The 17,904-nt window shown below is 36.8% G+C and overlaps 1 protein-coding gene across 1 annotated transcript; it reads right to left on the bottom strand.

The window, feature by feature from the left end:
- Positions 1-4,613: 4,613 nt before the first annotated feature.
- LOC311082046 (uncharacterized protein) lies at positions 4,614-7,956 on the bottom strand (the record flags this gene model as incomplete). The annotated part of the gene is made up of 2 exons (XM_084112790.1): positions 7,490-7,956; positions 4,614-6,478 (listed from the first exon to the last, which is right to left on the bottom strand). Exon 2 carries the CDS (start codon positions 6,375-6,377, stop codon positions 4,614-4,616), a length of 1,764 nt encoding a protein of 587 aa, XP_083968916.1. The 5' UTR covers positions 6,378-6,478; positions 7,490-7,956.
- Between the last annotated feature and the right edge of the window lie 9,948 nt (positions 7,957-17,904).

The following is a 17,904-nucleotide window of genomic DNA, read 5'->3' as shown; positions in this document are numbered from 1 at the left end:
ACCTTCTTGTCTGGGCAGAAACAAAGTTGATGCTTTTATCCAATGGTTACCGGACCAAAAAAAGTCTGTTAAGCGTTTTTGGATTTTTTCAACCACATCTTCAGGAGGTTCCAGAATGTTCATTTTGTGCCATAGCATTGAGGCTACAAGGTTGTTGCAGACTAGGGCTCTTCCCCTATAGGATAACTGTGGTAGCAGCCAACGCCAGCAAGACAACCGAGCACACACCTTCTCCACCAGGCCCTCCCAATTCTGTCTCTTGTAATCCTCCCTTCCTAAAAACACCCCCAAATATTTTAACCCAGATTTTCCCCATTTTAAATTACCTGGGAGAGCTGGAGTGTTGTGGTCTAAACCACACCACAATGCATCACTTTTTGCCCAGTTTACTTTTGCAGATGAGGCTTTACCATAACTTAATAAAATCTCTTTTAAAACCTGAACATCTTTAGCATCCCTTAAAACAACAGTAATATCATCAGCATAAGCTGAAACTTTTACATAATCATTAAAAATAGCACCTTGTACCCTCAAACCCATTAAACTCTCTCTTAGTTTACATAGAAGAGGTTCTATAGCTAAGCTATAAAGCTGACCAGAAATTGGGCATCCTTGCCTGATACCCCTCTGTACCTTGACAGGGACACTCAGGCCTCCTGCTATCTTTACCATACATGTTGCATTATTGTACAACAACTTTATCATTTTCCTAAATTTCTCTCCAAACCCAAAAGCTTCTAATACTTTAAAAAGATATTGATGATCAACATGATCAAAGGCTTTCTCCTGATCAAGTGACAGTATTCCTACATCAATATTATTACACATTGCATACTCAATGACATCACGTACTAAATGCAGGTTATCAGCAATACATCTGTCTTTTGTACAATAAGATTGATCTTTGTGTATAATTTTGAACAATATTTTGTTCAATCTGTTGGCAAGGCACTTTGATAAAATGTTATAATCAGTGCAGAGAATTGCCAAAGGTCTCCAGTTCTTTAACAGGGTAAGATCACCTTTTTTTGGAAGCAAAGTTAAAACAGCCCGTTGGCAGCTCTTAGGTAGAAAACCAGTACGATTACATTCCTTGAGCACCTCAAATAAATCAGATCCAAATGTTGTCCAGAAATGCTTATAAATTTCACCAGGAAGTCCATCTATGCCTGGGGTACGACCCGACGAAAGACCCGTTACGGCATCACTTAATTCCGCAAAAGTTAAACCAGACTCCAATGCTTCTTTATCTTCTTCATTTAGACAATGAAGATTTTGTAGGAATCCATTTTGTGTCGGAATGTCTATGTCCTCAGGTGAGTATAAATGCGAATAAAAATTCACTGCTAGTCTGCGCATTTCCACAGGTTCAGATGTACATTGTCCATTGTCATTCTTCAGGTTATACATTTGGTTAACTTGTACACTCTTGCGTTCCAGATTGAAAAAAAAAAAGAGTTGGGACTGTCCATATCCTTTATAGATAAGAATCTATTTCTCACAAGAGCTCCTTTAACCTTTTCATTTAAAATAGAGCTTAATTTTAATTTCTTCTCAGACCACTCATGTACATTGGAAGAAAGATCTCCTATCATGTTTTTTTCAATGACAAGGATTTCTCTTTCAAGCCATTCCAGAGATTGTTTAAAAAAAAAATTTGAGTGAGATGTATACTGCTGACAAAAATCCCTTATGTGAGCTTTACCAATTTCCCACCAAAGAATAACATTATCAAATCTTGTTTTCTCTTTTTTCCATGTCTCCCAAAAAAATGTAAAAGATTCACAAAAACTCTTGTCTTGTAGCAATTTTACATTAAAATGCCAGTAAACACTTTTGTTTTTCTTAGAATTCAAAGTACAATCAATAGTGATTAATTTGTGATCAGTGAAAGATGTGGGGACAATGGCTGTGTGAAAAATTCTACTTTTCATACTATTTGATAAGTACAGTCTATCTAGTCGTGCTGCTGAAATCCTCCCATCACTAACCTTTACCCACGTATATTGTTTAACAGAGGGATTATTTTCTCTCCATATATCAGTAAGATTAGAGGTTTTAATAACATTAACACTTGTCTCCTAAACGACAAAACGTGTTTGAGATCAGTGTTTTTACAGCCCAATGGGATGTTTCTGACAGGACTTGCGACTTTACCGTATCGGATTAATTCTTTAACAATCATTTGAGACAAAAGGCGGTACATTGGAAATAGTGACTTTAGTTGCCGGAGCCGTTAAAGGAGTAACGGGCACAAACATTTCCTTAATCCATAATCCATTCTCAGTCACCTGGTTAACTAACTGCTCTGTTTTTAAAAACACGATAACAGCTTTGTTCATACGCGATGCTGAGAGAATATTGTCGAAACCAATAATTTCTCCCACCACCACGAGAACATCCTCCATGCTCACGCCAATCTCAGGTACACACCTGCATCCATTACGCAACGACAGGTGCGAAACTCCCTGTCTAACTTCAGAGGCCATACCGGCACGCGACAAAAGCCGCGAGCGGCTTCAAATACTAAAATATAAAAAAATATAAAAAATAAATAAAAATATTAAGACAATTGAGGGGAAAAAAGAAATAAGAAACACATACAAGGTGCTCAATATTCACGCTCGCTCTAACCAACACGCTCACTCGCCCCACTACACTCGCACATGCGCAGAGAGAGAGAGAGAGAGAATTTTTTTTCCTTACATTACTTTTAGTTTTGAAACAAGTACTTTTATACTTTTACTTGAGTAAAAAGCTTGAGTTGATACTTCAACTTCTACAGAAGTCTTTTTAAACCCTAGTATCTATACTTCTACCTGAGTAATGAATGTGAATACTTTTGACATCTCTGCTGGCCTGACTGCAGTTATTTAACCAGCACTATCACAGAGGCATTTCCAAACACGACAGGCCTTTGCAACGTTTTTCACACAGGTTATGTTGTGACATTTGTTTCAGTGGAAAGTGATGACACTTGTGAGTGCATTAAAGTGTTTATTTTGTTTCTTCGCAATGTGACATCGCCACCTACTGGCAGCAGAATACAGCGTTTTTAGTCGTTTTCACTGATCCGTGTGAATGGGGATCGTTTTGACAGCTTTATCGTCTGTCCAAAGGAATAACTTTTCCAGTTTTAGTACATCGTTGCTGTGTAAACGTTCCCTCCACTGTAAAGGTTCAAATGTTGTAAAGGTCATTAATTATTAAATGAGTTCAGGCTATAAAGCAGCTCTGCTGAAACAGCGATGCCGTCGATCAGCTCAGTTCAGCTCTTATCCTTGTTTAAAACAGTGTCTTATGAGATATTATCCTGTCCTTTATTTATTAATGAGAGAAAGCAGTGGATGAGGATGAGGAGCAACAGAGGAAGAGGGACGAAGAGGATGGACAGACTATCACTGTACTCGAGAGATTGGCAGAAAAATAAAGCTGAACTTTTTAATATATCAAACGAAAGATAATAAAGCAATTTACAGTTTAAATAAACAAGTTTATCAACAGGGAAAAATAAATTGACAGTAAAGAAAACAACAGATTAAAAGTGAACAAGAAAACAATTGTGTATTTTTAATGAAATCATATAAATGTACAATTAAAATAAATCGTTTTAAAATAAAAAAAGGTTACAACTTGTCCGTCTGTTGTCTATAATGAGGTTGTGTGTGTTTGGGTGCAGTCCCTCAGTTCTCAGTTCTCATGTTCCCTTGTTTTAATCATTAAATCCACTCCTCCGTCTCCGTCTCCTGCCTTTGCTCCTCGTTTCACAGAATGACTGACTGAGGATAACATACACAAGAGCAACAGGCTAACAGCTGCGAACAATCAAGTCTAATCACTGGGAAAACTTCAGAGAACTACAAACACACAACAGGAACAGGAATATATATATATATGGTAACACTTTATAATCAGGTTCATTAGTTAACGATCTAAGAATGAACAATACTTATACAGCATTTATTAATCTTAGTTAATATTAATTTCAACATTTACTAATACATTATCAAAATCAAATGTTGTATGTGTTAACATTAGTTGATGCACTGTGAACTAACATGAACAAACAATGAACAGCTGGATTATTACTAACATTAACAAAGATTAATAATTACTGTAACCAATGTATTGATCATTGTTAGTTCATGCTAGTAAATACATTACAATAAGGTTCATCAGTTAACATTAAAGTTTTACCATATATATGTGTGTGTGTGTGTGTGTGTGTGTTAAATGCATTCATTGATTTAATTAACTTTACTTTTTTTCTTGTTCATGCATAATGAATAACTAGAATCAATGAAAGTAAAATTACATCTTCACAAAACAGCAGTTTGATTCTTTCTGATCATTTGTGATACACAACATATTCATATTCAGCTCGTTCAATATAACATAAGTCAATTTTAGATGTATGATTTTCTCACAAGCCGTTCAGCAAAATAATACAGGTTTACATATACTGTACATCATGTTTAGAAGATGAAGACCATTTAAACTACTGTATTTTTCAAAGTATTTTAAGTATAATAAAAATGCATGCAGAGCATCTTAACACAGAGTCAAATGTTTTAGTTTATAGTCATAGTAATTGTAGATAAAGGGTCAAAGTTTCACTTTAACACATGATTCTTTGCTTTACTGATCCCTTTACTGATCCCTTTACTGTTATTATTTGCCTTACTGAACAGGGCTCTTGGATCAAAGGCTGATCCTTTTTCTCTTGTTGCAGGTTTGTATTTTTTCCAGTCTTCTGAAAGCACTTCTCCTCTGGACACCTTACTGATGATCTCTGCCCTCTTCCTGACCTCCAGTAAAGACTGAATGCGATCTCGAAATCCAGGCTTGGCTTCTTGTTGCTCAGACTCGATCATCAGATCAATGTAGTCAGGAGTGGACAGAGGATTGGGCTTGAGGGCGATTTCCTCCAGACGCTCCAAAGACTTTTGAGAACTTTCAATCAATCCAGTCACAATATCCTGGACAATCTCTAACTCCTTTTCAAGCTCTTCAAAGATCTTTTCTTTTGACATGACCTGTCCATGTGCATCCTCATATCGCTTTTTTAAATCCTGATAGGTTTCCTTTCTCTTTTCTGGGACATAAGTCCATTTGTATTTCTGATTAAAGTGCACATTCCAGGCACACTTTCCTGGACACACCCTACACACTCCATCTGTCATGGCCCAGCACCTATGTCTTTCACTGTCATTTGCAATTGTGCATGTGTCATGACATGTGAAGTTACACTTCTGGCAGTTGGATAAGTAGTGGCCAGTGTTGTTTTTGATCTGTTTTGGGACATTTACTTCAAATTCATATTCAAAATCCTTGTTAGCCTTCATTTCCGCCTGGTGTTGCTCCAGAGCTGCTCTTGTCTTCTTGATTTCATCCAGTTTTGTCAGACCAGCATTGATTTGGGGCTGAAGGCATTTCACAAGCACTTCAAGCTGCTTTCGCTCTTTCAGGACTTCCCGTGTCAGAGACAAGCTCTTGGTTTCCATCGTTCTAAGGGATGTGAAGAACTTTATCATGCTAGAAAATCCCAGCTTCCAGAACATCTGATCAAAGTTGTCACAGTCAGACTCCTCATCGTCTGCCGATGTGTTATTGGTAGCAAACAGAGCAGAGTTGTTGAACTTGAAGTGAAGCGGCTCTCCAGACTCATTGGTAGAACAGGGAACCCCAGAGGCTTTGATGGCCTCGAGAACAGGAGGTGTTTTTCCATCTGCAAAGGTGACCATCAGAAGGATGTTTTCAGCAATATCCTTCCCAAATATGGAAAGAATGGAGTCAAAGACGTATTTCTGTGTGTGTGTCAGACGGGCAAGTGAAGCCTGTACTACAAAACACACGGCATCAATGCGGTCGATCCCTCTACGGGCAGAAAAGAACTCCTGAATGTGCGTTGTGATTTTCTGGTCATGTGAAATTCCTCTGGTATCACCGAAGCCTGGTGTGTCCACAATGGTCAGAGAATATTGGACCCGGAAACCATCCATGTGATTGATTTGATATGCCGTGATCTGCGAAGTCTGACTTTCAGCCTGGGATTTCTGCTTCCCTTCATCTACCAGCACAAACCGGAAGTCATCTTCCCATTCCACTCCCAGGATGTAGTTGATCATGCTGTTAATCAGAGTGGATTTTCCTGCACCTGTGGCTCCGATCATCATGATGGTCTTGTTCTCTTTAGTGATGTTTCTCCCAAACGTTCTTCTTCTGCAGAATCCATCACTGTTCTTCCACGCTTCATCCAGATTGAGTTTAAACATGGGCAGGTTTTCATTGCTTCCATCTGTTATTTTTCTGCTCCTGTTGTTCTTGATATCATGTGCAACCCTTAAACTCTTTCCATCGCTGTGGTCTTTTCCCATGGTGCTGCTGCTTGTGTTTTCTCTTGATGTCTTCAGTGTGTCATTAACAGCAGACTGGCTCAGTCTATTTGTCTTTTCCTGATCTGTTTCCACACGAGCTGCTTAAAGAAAAACAATACAATAGTTTGAACATCCAGTCATCAATACAGTATAATTACTCAGTGTTCACACTGTGTAAGGCTGTACTGTATCTAGACTAAATCTGGTGTCTTGTGTGAACAGCCTAATCTTTAAACATGCTGTCATGACGTGTTTCAAATGCATGTTATACAGTTTTTGGATATTTTCCAAAAAATGCCAGACATTTTTAATTTCGAGATAATCTAAATCTTGAAGAGAAAATAAACAGATAATGATAAATAATAATAAAGCTAGTAGGTGATTTTCTGGCTCCTTGCAGACCTTGATAATCCTATTACAATACAACTACAAACATCCCAAGGAAATCCTACAGGAACACCTGAGTTTTATGGAGATGGCCGTGGCTGAAGGGACACACTGACATTGCCTGAACCCTGTGTTTGCTGCTTAAGCAGGTGAAGAAGTGCTCTACATCACCAGAAGGGCATCTGCCTCATCACATCCTCAGATTCTTAATATCACAGCCTATTGTAGTTCTTGTGTTTCTGCTCGCCTCTTCTCTTTTTCTGTTCCTTCCTTCAGTGATTCTGCTTGTTAACAGCAGGTGTTCATCACTAATGCTCAATCGTCAATCGATTAATGTACTTTAACACTCTGTGGAGTGGGACCATATGAACACTGAGCCATGTTGATTTAACACTGAGGATTTTGATCCGTCTATCCACACCATCCTAGCAACACCGTAGCAACCATCTTACAAAGTTTATTTTATCTGTCTGTTTGTCTGAGAGACAACATTAAACCTTCAGATTTCAATATATGAAGTAGTACTTTAGGTTTTCATAAAAGCCAACAAAAAAGTTTGTCTTAACTTTTTTTTATCAAGTTGAATACAGCCAACAGGAGTGTCTACATGCACACCAATATGCTGAAATGTTGATGCAACATGATTTGATTACAGCATAAAGTGTGTGTTTTTTTGTTTTTTTACAAATAAAGATTACATTTACTCAAATGTTTTGTTGACTCACCTCTTTCTGTGGCTTCTGTAGAGAAATCTTCATATTTTTTACAAATCAAGTAACGTCCATCACTGCCTTGAACACTTTCCTCAAATTTCGCTATAAGGTCGGCAGGAGTGCTGTTTGTCCCCAGTCTGTAGTGTCTGTTACAACACTTATTGATGATTTCCTTTATGACGTCATTGACTTCGGTCGGCTCTGCCCCGTCAGGCTCTTGTGTCGTGAGCACCAGAGTGTGTTCAAACACTGTCAGAGAAACAGTTGAGCACTATCTCCACACACACTTTCTCTTCTCTCGAACACTCTTCGGGTTTGAGGACCAGAACGATCACATGAGGTCCCGGCGCAGACAGAGACACACACTCCTTCACTCCCTGTAAGATGTTATGTTGTGAGAGATCTGAGCTGAGCAGGAGAGGAGAGTTGATGACCGTCACGTGTTTTCCTCTGCGTTTCTCACTGTACAGCTCAACATCATCTGAAGGAGGTACACTGTCAAACGCTGCTCTTCCTAAGATGAAGTTTCCCACTCGGCTGTTTTCTGATACACTCCTACCCAGAAGAACAATCCTCAGATCACTCACTGAAACACACAACACACAGGATGTTACAGTGTGTCACAATATAACGTGTCACTGTGAAAATGAAAAATAGGAACCCTTTACTCAGTTCAATTCAATTCACGTTTATTTGTGTAGCGCTTTTCACAATACACATAATTTCAAAGCAGCTTTACAGAGAGTGCATGAGTCCACATTACAATCTACAGTGATCTCAGATATCAGAGGAAACTAAGTTTTGCATTTCAGAAATGTACACAAAAAATTTATTAATTTAAACAATGTAATAATTGAATGCAGAAACAATGAGCTCATTGAAGAAATGAATACTTGTATGTTAACAAATGATTATGACATTTATAAAATATAGCAAAATAAAATATATTATCTATGTAAAATATAGCCTTTAGGTTCCTCATTACCCTGTATGGTGTCTCAGTGTATCTATAAAGACTAGACTTACTCTCAGGAAGAATCATGTCTTTGCTGTTTCTTCTCCTGGTAGGACGAACACGGACCACATCTGCTGAAAAAAACATTTCAATTATATTTGATACTTACAGCACAGTAATTCTACACCTCAGTTTTACTGAATAAATAAATACTGGCAAACAAACAACAAAGCTTTCTTTCTAGACGCTTTCTTTATTAAATTCTCAACATGATCAAAATTACTGAACACAACAACAGAATTGTAATTTCAATTATTAGTGAATTTAAGTGTTTGATTTTGGTGATATTCTCTGTTGATTTATTCTGAAGATTAATCATGACATGATTTATTTATGAAGTGTTTCATACAATATACACTCAAAGGCCACTTTATTAGGTACATCTGTTCAACTGCTCGTTCACGCAAACATCGGCTGCGTCTGAAAACTTAAGGCGGGCATTAAATGTGTGATTTCAGCAAAGTTACCAACTCACACTGTACGAGTAGATCTCATGCGAAGTAAAGCCAAAGCTCATGTTTTATGTGCTTACACTGTACAGTCTGAACGTCGAGCTGCGACTTCACTGCTCACTCTATACGTGTGAAATATGTGCGATAAACTCCCGTGCCGGGTTGCGCCAATAGACCATGATATTGTGTATCCAGAGATATCGACAATTAGCATTTCCAATTTATGCATTAAATTATTGTTATTATTAGATTGATATTACAATTGCCTCACAATAATTTCATAGAGCATCACAGCATAACCGACGCGCTGTGAGGATAATAAAAGATTAGATAGATCAGCTTACTCCTCATTAAAAATGATTTAAAAACATTTAGGTCTATTACACAATGAATTATAGGCCTATAATTAAAATGATTAACAGTCTATAATATTTCTGAACACTGCAATAATCAATAATCAATGAAAATTAAGATCAGTTTTATTTAGAAAATAAATTGCTTGACATAAAATACTTTATTTTATTTTTGTATTTTACAGTATGTATATGGGCCACAAGAGAAATATTAAGAAAATACATGAATGTAGCCTACTGTCAGCTGGAGAACAATAATGTCACGTAACGTACACTTTTACCGCCTTTCAGTGTCCATAAACTCGATAGTCGGCTAGAAAAATTACTTTAGAGAGGAGCATTTTGATTAATATGCACTATATTACATATTTATTATATTTTTACTTAACATGCTGCCTACGCAATAGGTCTTCAACCCTGCTCCTAAAGGCTCAGTAGCCTTCAAAGTTTATATCTTATATTAGAGAGCCACTGCTGTGTTCCTGTATTTACAGTAGTGTCGAGATGGCATCACATGCCGTTATATTCAGAGCTGGTCACGTCCTCGGACCAGGAATTATGCGTTCCTATAACACCACTATCAACCCCTAAATGAATCTGCAGCAGTCTGCAAATAGACAGGATATGACAGCATTTATAGGATGCATTGAGGAGGAGGCCGAATTACACTCAATGGCCATTGACGCTGACATTATTATGGCCAGTGACACTGGCTCAGATTCTGTGTAAAGGACAATTCTTTGTGACTGTGTGTAGTTCTCAAGTTGAATAAAGGCGGGCATACACTGTGCGATGTCTGTTTGATTTCAGCAAGGAACCTACTCACACTGAACGAGTAGATCGCATGCGATGTAAAGCCAAAGCTCAGGATTTATGTGCTCACACTGTACGGTCCGAACGTCGAGCTGCGACTTGACTGCTCACACTATACGTGTGAAATATGCGCGAATCAGCGCGATAAATCCTCGTGCCGGGTTGCGCCTATGGAAGATATCATGTAGCCTATCCAGAGATATTGTCAAAACAAGCATCAGCTATCAATATCAAGAAGATTTAGCATTTCCAATTTATATATTAAATTATTAGTAGGCTAGTATTATTGTATTATTATTATTATTATTATTATTATTATTATTAGGGAAGGCCTATAGGCTATTAAAGTGATAGGCTACTATAATTAAATTGCCACGCAACAATTTCATAGCGCATCACCGCATAACCAACGCGCTGTGAGGATAATAAAATATTACATAGAAGCTTACTTCTCCGCATTAAAAATTGTCTAAAACATTTAGGTCGATTACAATGAATTATATACATATAATTAATTATTAACAGTCTATAATATGTCCGAACACTGCAATAATTCATCAATGAAAATTAAAAACAGCTTTATTTCCAAAACATTTTTTAACAATAAAAGAGGCAAAGTGTAGCCTACATCGCAGGTGGCTTGGAAGAAGTGGGTAATGGTTAATCCATTTTGCAACACGAACTGGAGGTAAGCAACAGTAATTTGTAGCTTTGAACTACAGAACTTTAAGATCTCCCTTTTTTCGTTTTTTTTTTTTTTTTTTTTTTGCTGCAGATGATGTTTTTGCTCAGGCGCAGTGAGGGAAAAAACACTGAGTTTAGGGCAATCGGTTCGTAGCTCTGCTTCAACTGTGCGATATAGTCACGAGGAGCGACCAAAATTTCTAACATGCCAGAAATTCATCCAACCATCCGATTGCCGGTCGTGAGAGGTTAATCGCCTCTCTTTTCCCCCTGTACACTGCACGAACACTGCACGACAAACGACGCACGACAAAGCTGAAAATCGGCCCGACCCGAAAAAGAGTCGCACGAGTCAGAATTCGGCTCAAAATCGGACGAAAATCGCACAGTGTATGCCCGCCTTTAGATATTCAGTTCCCACTTTAAGAACCTTAGTTCCCAGGACATCCACAAGATGTAAATGCTGATGCTGTTAAAGGAGGGCAGGCGTAAACGCATGACAGGATGACTGAAATTAAATGTTTAATAATTGCTTTTTTCTTTTTTGGTACTCGCCGATACCAAGTACCGTAACCGATCCCTGAATTTTCACTGAATTTGTAATTTTTAAATGTATTAGTCATGGGCGTCAGTTTGGTTTGAAATGTGCTGGGGACAGAGACGCATTCGGAAGTGCATTTTTTCCGAAAATTTTTTTTTTTCTTTTTTCATTTTTCTCTCTTTCGCGCAGGTTATGTTTTGAAAGACGATGTCCTGTAGCTCAGGCACGGCCCCACTTTTCAACAGGCCCACCCAAAAAAAAAAAAAAAAAAAATTTTTTTTTTTACTATATTCTAATTTTGTCAATAATTATAAAAAAAAACGCCAATAAGCTCATAATTTGTGCTAAAATAGTGTTTAGTTTTAAAAAACATTTTAAAAAGCTGGTTATATTTTGATGTTTCTGCTTTTAGTTGGGTCAGACAATGATTACCAAATTTCTCTCTCATATTGCTCCTCATAACCACTGAAAAAGGGTAAAAAAAACGAACCAAAAGTCAAATTAATATGGACGGAAGTTAAAAGTGGTGGGTACAAAATGACTCATGACGAAATCTGCTGGGTACGCGTCCCCACCGTCCCCCCCGGTATTAGTATTATATGGTATACGATATATGGTATTAGTAGATAAACCAAAAGAATATAAATCATATTAGTTGGTATAATTTGTTCATCAAATATATATTTCCTTCAGTTATTCTCCTGCTTAATTAAGCCTGCTAAAATGCATTGTATGAGCTTCTGTTACTGTCACTGTTCATTCTATTGCTCTGTCATATTTGATCTGTCATTTAATATCACAGCACATATTTAGAGCTGCTCCAGCAGGGCTCAGTGCTGAGGATCGGGTCAGCGGTTCAGATGTTGAGATACCAGTGAAATATCAATTATTTAATCCAATTCTGATACAACAAAAACTACCAGCCTAATTAATGTGAATTTAAAACATTATTAAAGACAAGTAAGCAGTCAGTAACAAAATAAGAGCAAATAATTGAATTACAAATAGGACAAATAAATACAATAGAACAAAGAAAGGCTACAAATGAAATAAACAGTGTTTAGAGTTTTTCGTGTAGATCTAAGAGGTACAGCAATATGAAAGTCATCAAATGTGAAAAAAACGCATATTCATAACTGTATAAATTATATATAGATGGATATTTTTGTAAAGTTGAAAAGGGTAGCCAATTTAGTCAAGAGCAGTGAGTCATTTATCTGTCCTTTGTTTGATTAACATTAAAACACAGCAGCAGGTTTATTAGACTGCTGTCCCTTTAAGACCGAACGCACGGACCCCATCTGAACATGACTACGGTCACTTTTAGATATAACCGACTTTGTTTAAGTTTAAGACAGACTCTTTTACATAATTTAGTTCATTCGTACAAGCGCAAGATGTGAAAGAGAATTCAATTCAGTATTTGCGTGCTGTCTGAGACGCTGGTTTGCGGCGTGCGCTTCAGATGTTTGCGTTCATTAAACTTCTTGACCTGCACACGTCCTGTAATAATGTAGGGAACCACTTGTTATACATAAATCAGGTAACAGTTCATGTTTTACTTTACTTACATATACGATTTAGTTTTAATCCAAATAACACGTGCTGAGTGAACGATCAGCAATCAAGAGCATTCAACAGAAGTGCGCTCTCTCTCTCTCTCTCTCTCCTTCTCTCTCTCTCTCTCGTCAGTTAACATTATTAATAAGCTAACGTTACATGCTTAGTTTTATTTTCTTTGCCATTGATATCCGACTGAACTACAAACTTTCCACTGATGTCTGTTTACAGGGATGTGCTCGACCAGCTAGTGCGTCTGTGCCGGTGCGCGCTCAATCCACTCAGTCCACAAGTTTATGAGCTTGGTATCGGTGCTTCCCTATTATTATTATTTTTTTATTAATATGCAACAAAAACAAAACATACATAACAGCAGGTGACAGATACAAAAAAAAAACAAACATACATAACAACCAACATGGTTTGTGTGTGTGTGTGTGTGTGTGCGTGTGTGTGCAAGTGTAATTGGGTGTGTGAGTGGAAGTAACTTTACAGATGTACAACAGACGTAATAAAAATTAATAAACACATAAAATACATATTTATGACAGTAATATTGATGAAGATAACGATAATATAGTCTTATATGATCATTTAAAAATACTAATAGTATTAGCATTAAATTACAATATATAAACTTAAGTTGTGATGTCACACTATTCTGAAAACTCAGATTTCTAAATATTTGCATTTTCAAACTTTGATTTTAATTTCAATATTGTAAAAACAAATTCCTTAAATAAATAAAACATAAGAGGATGTAGATCAGATGGTCCTTTATTACAAAAACAACATAAACTGAAGGAGGAATTTTTTTTTTTTTTTCAAAGAAATAACAAAAACATTCATACATCCAACGCTGTTGACGAAGATCTGACGGTGTTGACGAAAAACTGACGGTGTTGATGCAAAAACTGACGGTGTTGACGGAAAAACTGATGGTGTTGACGGAAAAACTGACAGTGTTGACAAAAAATGTTTGAATGTTTTACCTCAGATTTGTGAAGTGTTCACCTGTTTGTCCTGATATGTTCTGACAATAAAGAGTAGTTTAAAACCACAATTAACGCTCTGTTTTCTACAACTTTCACTTAGGAGCAAAAATCTGCCTTTAAACTTGAAAGAAATAAAGATTTGACATTTATCGTGATAATTATCGATATCGACTGATATAAAAAAAAATTTTACCGTGATAATTTTTTTTTGCCATATCGCCCAGCCCTACACTGGCTTCTCATTTCTCTATCTCTGTCTCTACATATAAATATATATATTAAAGTGCTGGCAAAGTTACACGTTACACAATAATAAGCAGACCACTGCCTGCCCATTATCTACAAGTCAGATGTGTATGGTTAAATAATGTAATGCATGCTATGTATGTGCATTTATGTGTAAATAAAACCCTGAAATAACAGTTTAACCCTTCACTATATTCACAAATAATATTATATTCGCACATTAAGAGGTTATTGGTGGATTTGTCAACTCCGTCAGCTTACAGGTCAACTCCGTCAGACATAGAACCTGACGGAGTTGACGTCTGACGGAGTTGACGTAAGGGCATGTATTTTCCCGCCAAAACATGTATTGTACACTGCAGCTAGGTAGTTTTTCCTCAGTTGCTTGCTGTCCCAATAACCTCACTAAAATGCTTAAATTCAATCCACTATGGTTTAAAAAAGGTATCTTAACAGAAAGATGGTATTGACATGGTGCAGCTGTGACCATAGGAATATTGACATGGTTTGTCTAATATATATAAAAAAAATGTAAAACGCACCAGAGCATGTGTGGTAGTGCTGAATTCACCACAGGCAGGGAGATGAACAGGGGTCCTCAGGGATATAGCTGACCATGCTATTTCCTGATTTAAAGAGCATTATGAAAAAATCTGACGGAGTTGACAGAAACTGAGGACACAACTTTAATAGGCAGATTTTTATGGAAAATATTGTTTGATGTTCACTTCATGCATTGTTTTTTATATTTATACCCCTTATTTTTTATTTGATATACATGTTTTCACAATTGTAGAGCTTTTTTAAAGTTTTTTTGGGATGGTTAATATTGTGACCTCTTGCTGAGGACAAGGACCTTCTAACCACAGACCATACATTTAAACAAATTTTCCCCAAAAAGATAAAAAGGTTTATTCTAAAAATCAGATAGGTATATACAATTCCTTTAGATTTAACTTTGTAAGTATGTCAATCATGATGAATTTCTTAATTTTTGCTATAAATTAGACTTTTCTATGTGGGACATGTTTTGTCCCGACTCTCAAGAATCAGTGAGCAATAATAACAGCAATTAGACTTTTCATCAGGAATGAGGGGGAGGCCGGATGACAAGGAAGAGGAATAATGATAATATTAATAATAATAATAGTAACAATAACACTAACAATAGTAAGGCTATTACTAATATGGTATTAAAAGGCTGCCTCTGATCCCTCCTTGGCCACGGCATAAGCCAGACCCCCGCCCACGCCACACTACAATGGTCCACCAAGAAGAGGAGCTGCTGAAAGTGGGGGGTAAATCACATTATAAAATAAATGTTTTTCTCCAAAACACGCTGGCCATAATTATTGGCTCCCTGTTATTAAATACTTTTTGCAATCTCCTTTTTCCAAGATAACAGAGAGTCTTCTCCTATAACGCCTGATGAGTTTGGAGAACACCTGACAAGAGATCAGAGACCATTCCTCCATGCAGAATCTCTCCAGATCCTTCAGATTCACAAGTTCATGTTGGTGCTTCTTCTGTTCAGTTCACCCCACTCCTCTCCTATGGGGTTCAGTTTAGGGAACTGGGACGGTCATGGCAGAAGCTTCATTTTGTGCTCAGTAACCCATTTTTGTGTTGATTTTAATGTTTGTATTGGACCGTTGTCCTGATGGAAGATCCAACCACGGCCCATTATAAGATTTCTAGCAGAGGCCGTCAGATTTTGATTTTTTATCTGTTGATATTTGCTAGAATCCATAATGCCATGTATCTGAACAAGAAGTCCAGGACCTCCAGCAAAAAAATAGGCCCACAACATTAATGATCCAGCAGTATATTTAACCGTAGGCATGGGGTACTCTTCATCCCTGTTTGCACCAAACACATCTGCTGGGTTTGCTGCCAAAAAGCCCTTTTTTTGTTTCATCTGACCACAGAATCCGGTCCCTTTTGAAGATCCAGTCATGTCTGATAACTGAATATGCTGGAGTTTATTTTTGGAGGAGCGAGGAGGATTTTTCTTTAAACCCTCCCAAACAACTCAAACTCTGGCCACTCAAACACTCCTCCTCACCGTACAATATAGACACACGACCTCTTCCTGGCAGATTCGTCTCATCTTTAGTTGATTATAACTTCTTTATTATTGCCCTGATGGTCAAAATGGGGATTTTCAATTCTTTAGCTATTTTCTTACAGCCACTTTCTATTTTGTGATGGTCAACAATCTTTTGCTACGCATCAGAACTATATTCTGTGGTTTTATTCATTGTAATGGATGATTCAGGGAATTTGGCCTTTGTGTTTCCTCATATTTAAACTCCTGTGAAACAAGAAGTCATAGCTGGACAATTTCATGGTCCTAGTCACCCTGGTGTGCTAAATAAAGGTAAATATTAATGGGAATATACTTCAGAGATATTTTACTCGTAAAACATTCTACGGGTGCCAATAATTGTGGCCGACGTGTTTTGGAGAAAAACATTTAATTTATAATGTGATTTCCCCCCCACTTTCAATTCTTTTACTTCAATGAAAGGTTAGATTTTTGATCATATTTACCAGGGGTGCCATTAATTCTGACCACCACTGTAGCATAAATAATTTAGCTTACATATTTAAATTATACTGCAGAACATATACAACTAAACAGTATCAAACTAGCTTCAACATGACTTGACATGGACTTGGGCAGCAATATAGACTCTATATATATATATATAATATATAGACTCTGACACTGGTTCAGAAATGCCCTGACTTGTCCATGCCCGCTCAAGCACCAACAAAGTCACATTCATAAAGATTCCTCCAGGGGGCGTTGTTGGGCTTTCGTACAGGTGTATTTTATGGTTCTATTGTCAACTATTGTTCTATAGGAGAAAACGGCTTTTGTGTCTCACGCCAAACAAACTAAATATTACAAAATGGTTACGTAAATATTCTACGCTTTAGTGCTATAAATACGTCAGTATTATACGTTTCTCTGTGTATTAAAACGTAAATAAATGTACGTGTAGCAGTACTACACTTTATGTAAAAATACACACGTATTCTCATGAGATCACGCTGCATTGAAGCTTGAATTTGTTGTCATACCTTAATTTATAAATTTTATTTTCCTGTGGTTAGTTCAATTACTTCCTTTACAATGAACTTCTGTATGCTTTGCATTTATTAAGAGTAATTAATAATGATTATTATTAAAGAATATAAATAATGAGATTTGCATTTGTTAAATATATTATTTATATTAATCATAATCATTTTGTCTTCAGGGATGACTGAGGTCTTTTTACAGTGGGCTTAAGAGTCAACAGTTTTAGTGTGTTAAGTTGTTTTTTCTGTGTGTGTGTGTGTGTGTGTGTGTGTGTGTTTGTTTTGTTTTTTATTGTTATTTATTCGTTTATTTTATTTTTATGTCAGCTATATTTTTAAATGTCTGATTGGTTTTCAAATATGGTTGTCGATACAAACATTAACTGTGTGAAGGAAGCAAATATATACACACACACACACACATATATACACATATACTGTATATGGGTGGTTGACGTGAACTCAAATCCAAAGTGGAAAAAAAAAAAATTCTAAAATGTATGTCAAATGTCTTATAATTGTATTGCTTAATGTGTGAATAACTCAAAACTGAATGTGTCCCTTTCTAATTCCTTATTTATTTAGCATTTTATTAACTTTTTTGTGTGGTAGTCCCAAATATTGTCCACCGGTGTGACAACATTTTTTATGTTAATATTTAATTCAGAGATTGTGTGA

The sequence above is a fragment of the Abramis brama genome (assembly GCF_963993115.1).
Source record: "Abramis brama genome assembly, chromosome: 4".
Classification (NCBI taxonomy): Eukaryota; Metazoa; Chordata; class Actinopteri; order Cypriniformes; family Leuciscidae; genus Abramis; species Abramis brama.
Note: the sequence above shows the minus strand (reverse complement) of the source record. Positions and strands in the feature narration are given on the sequence as shown.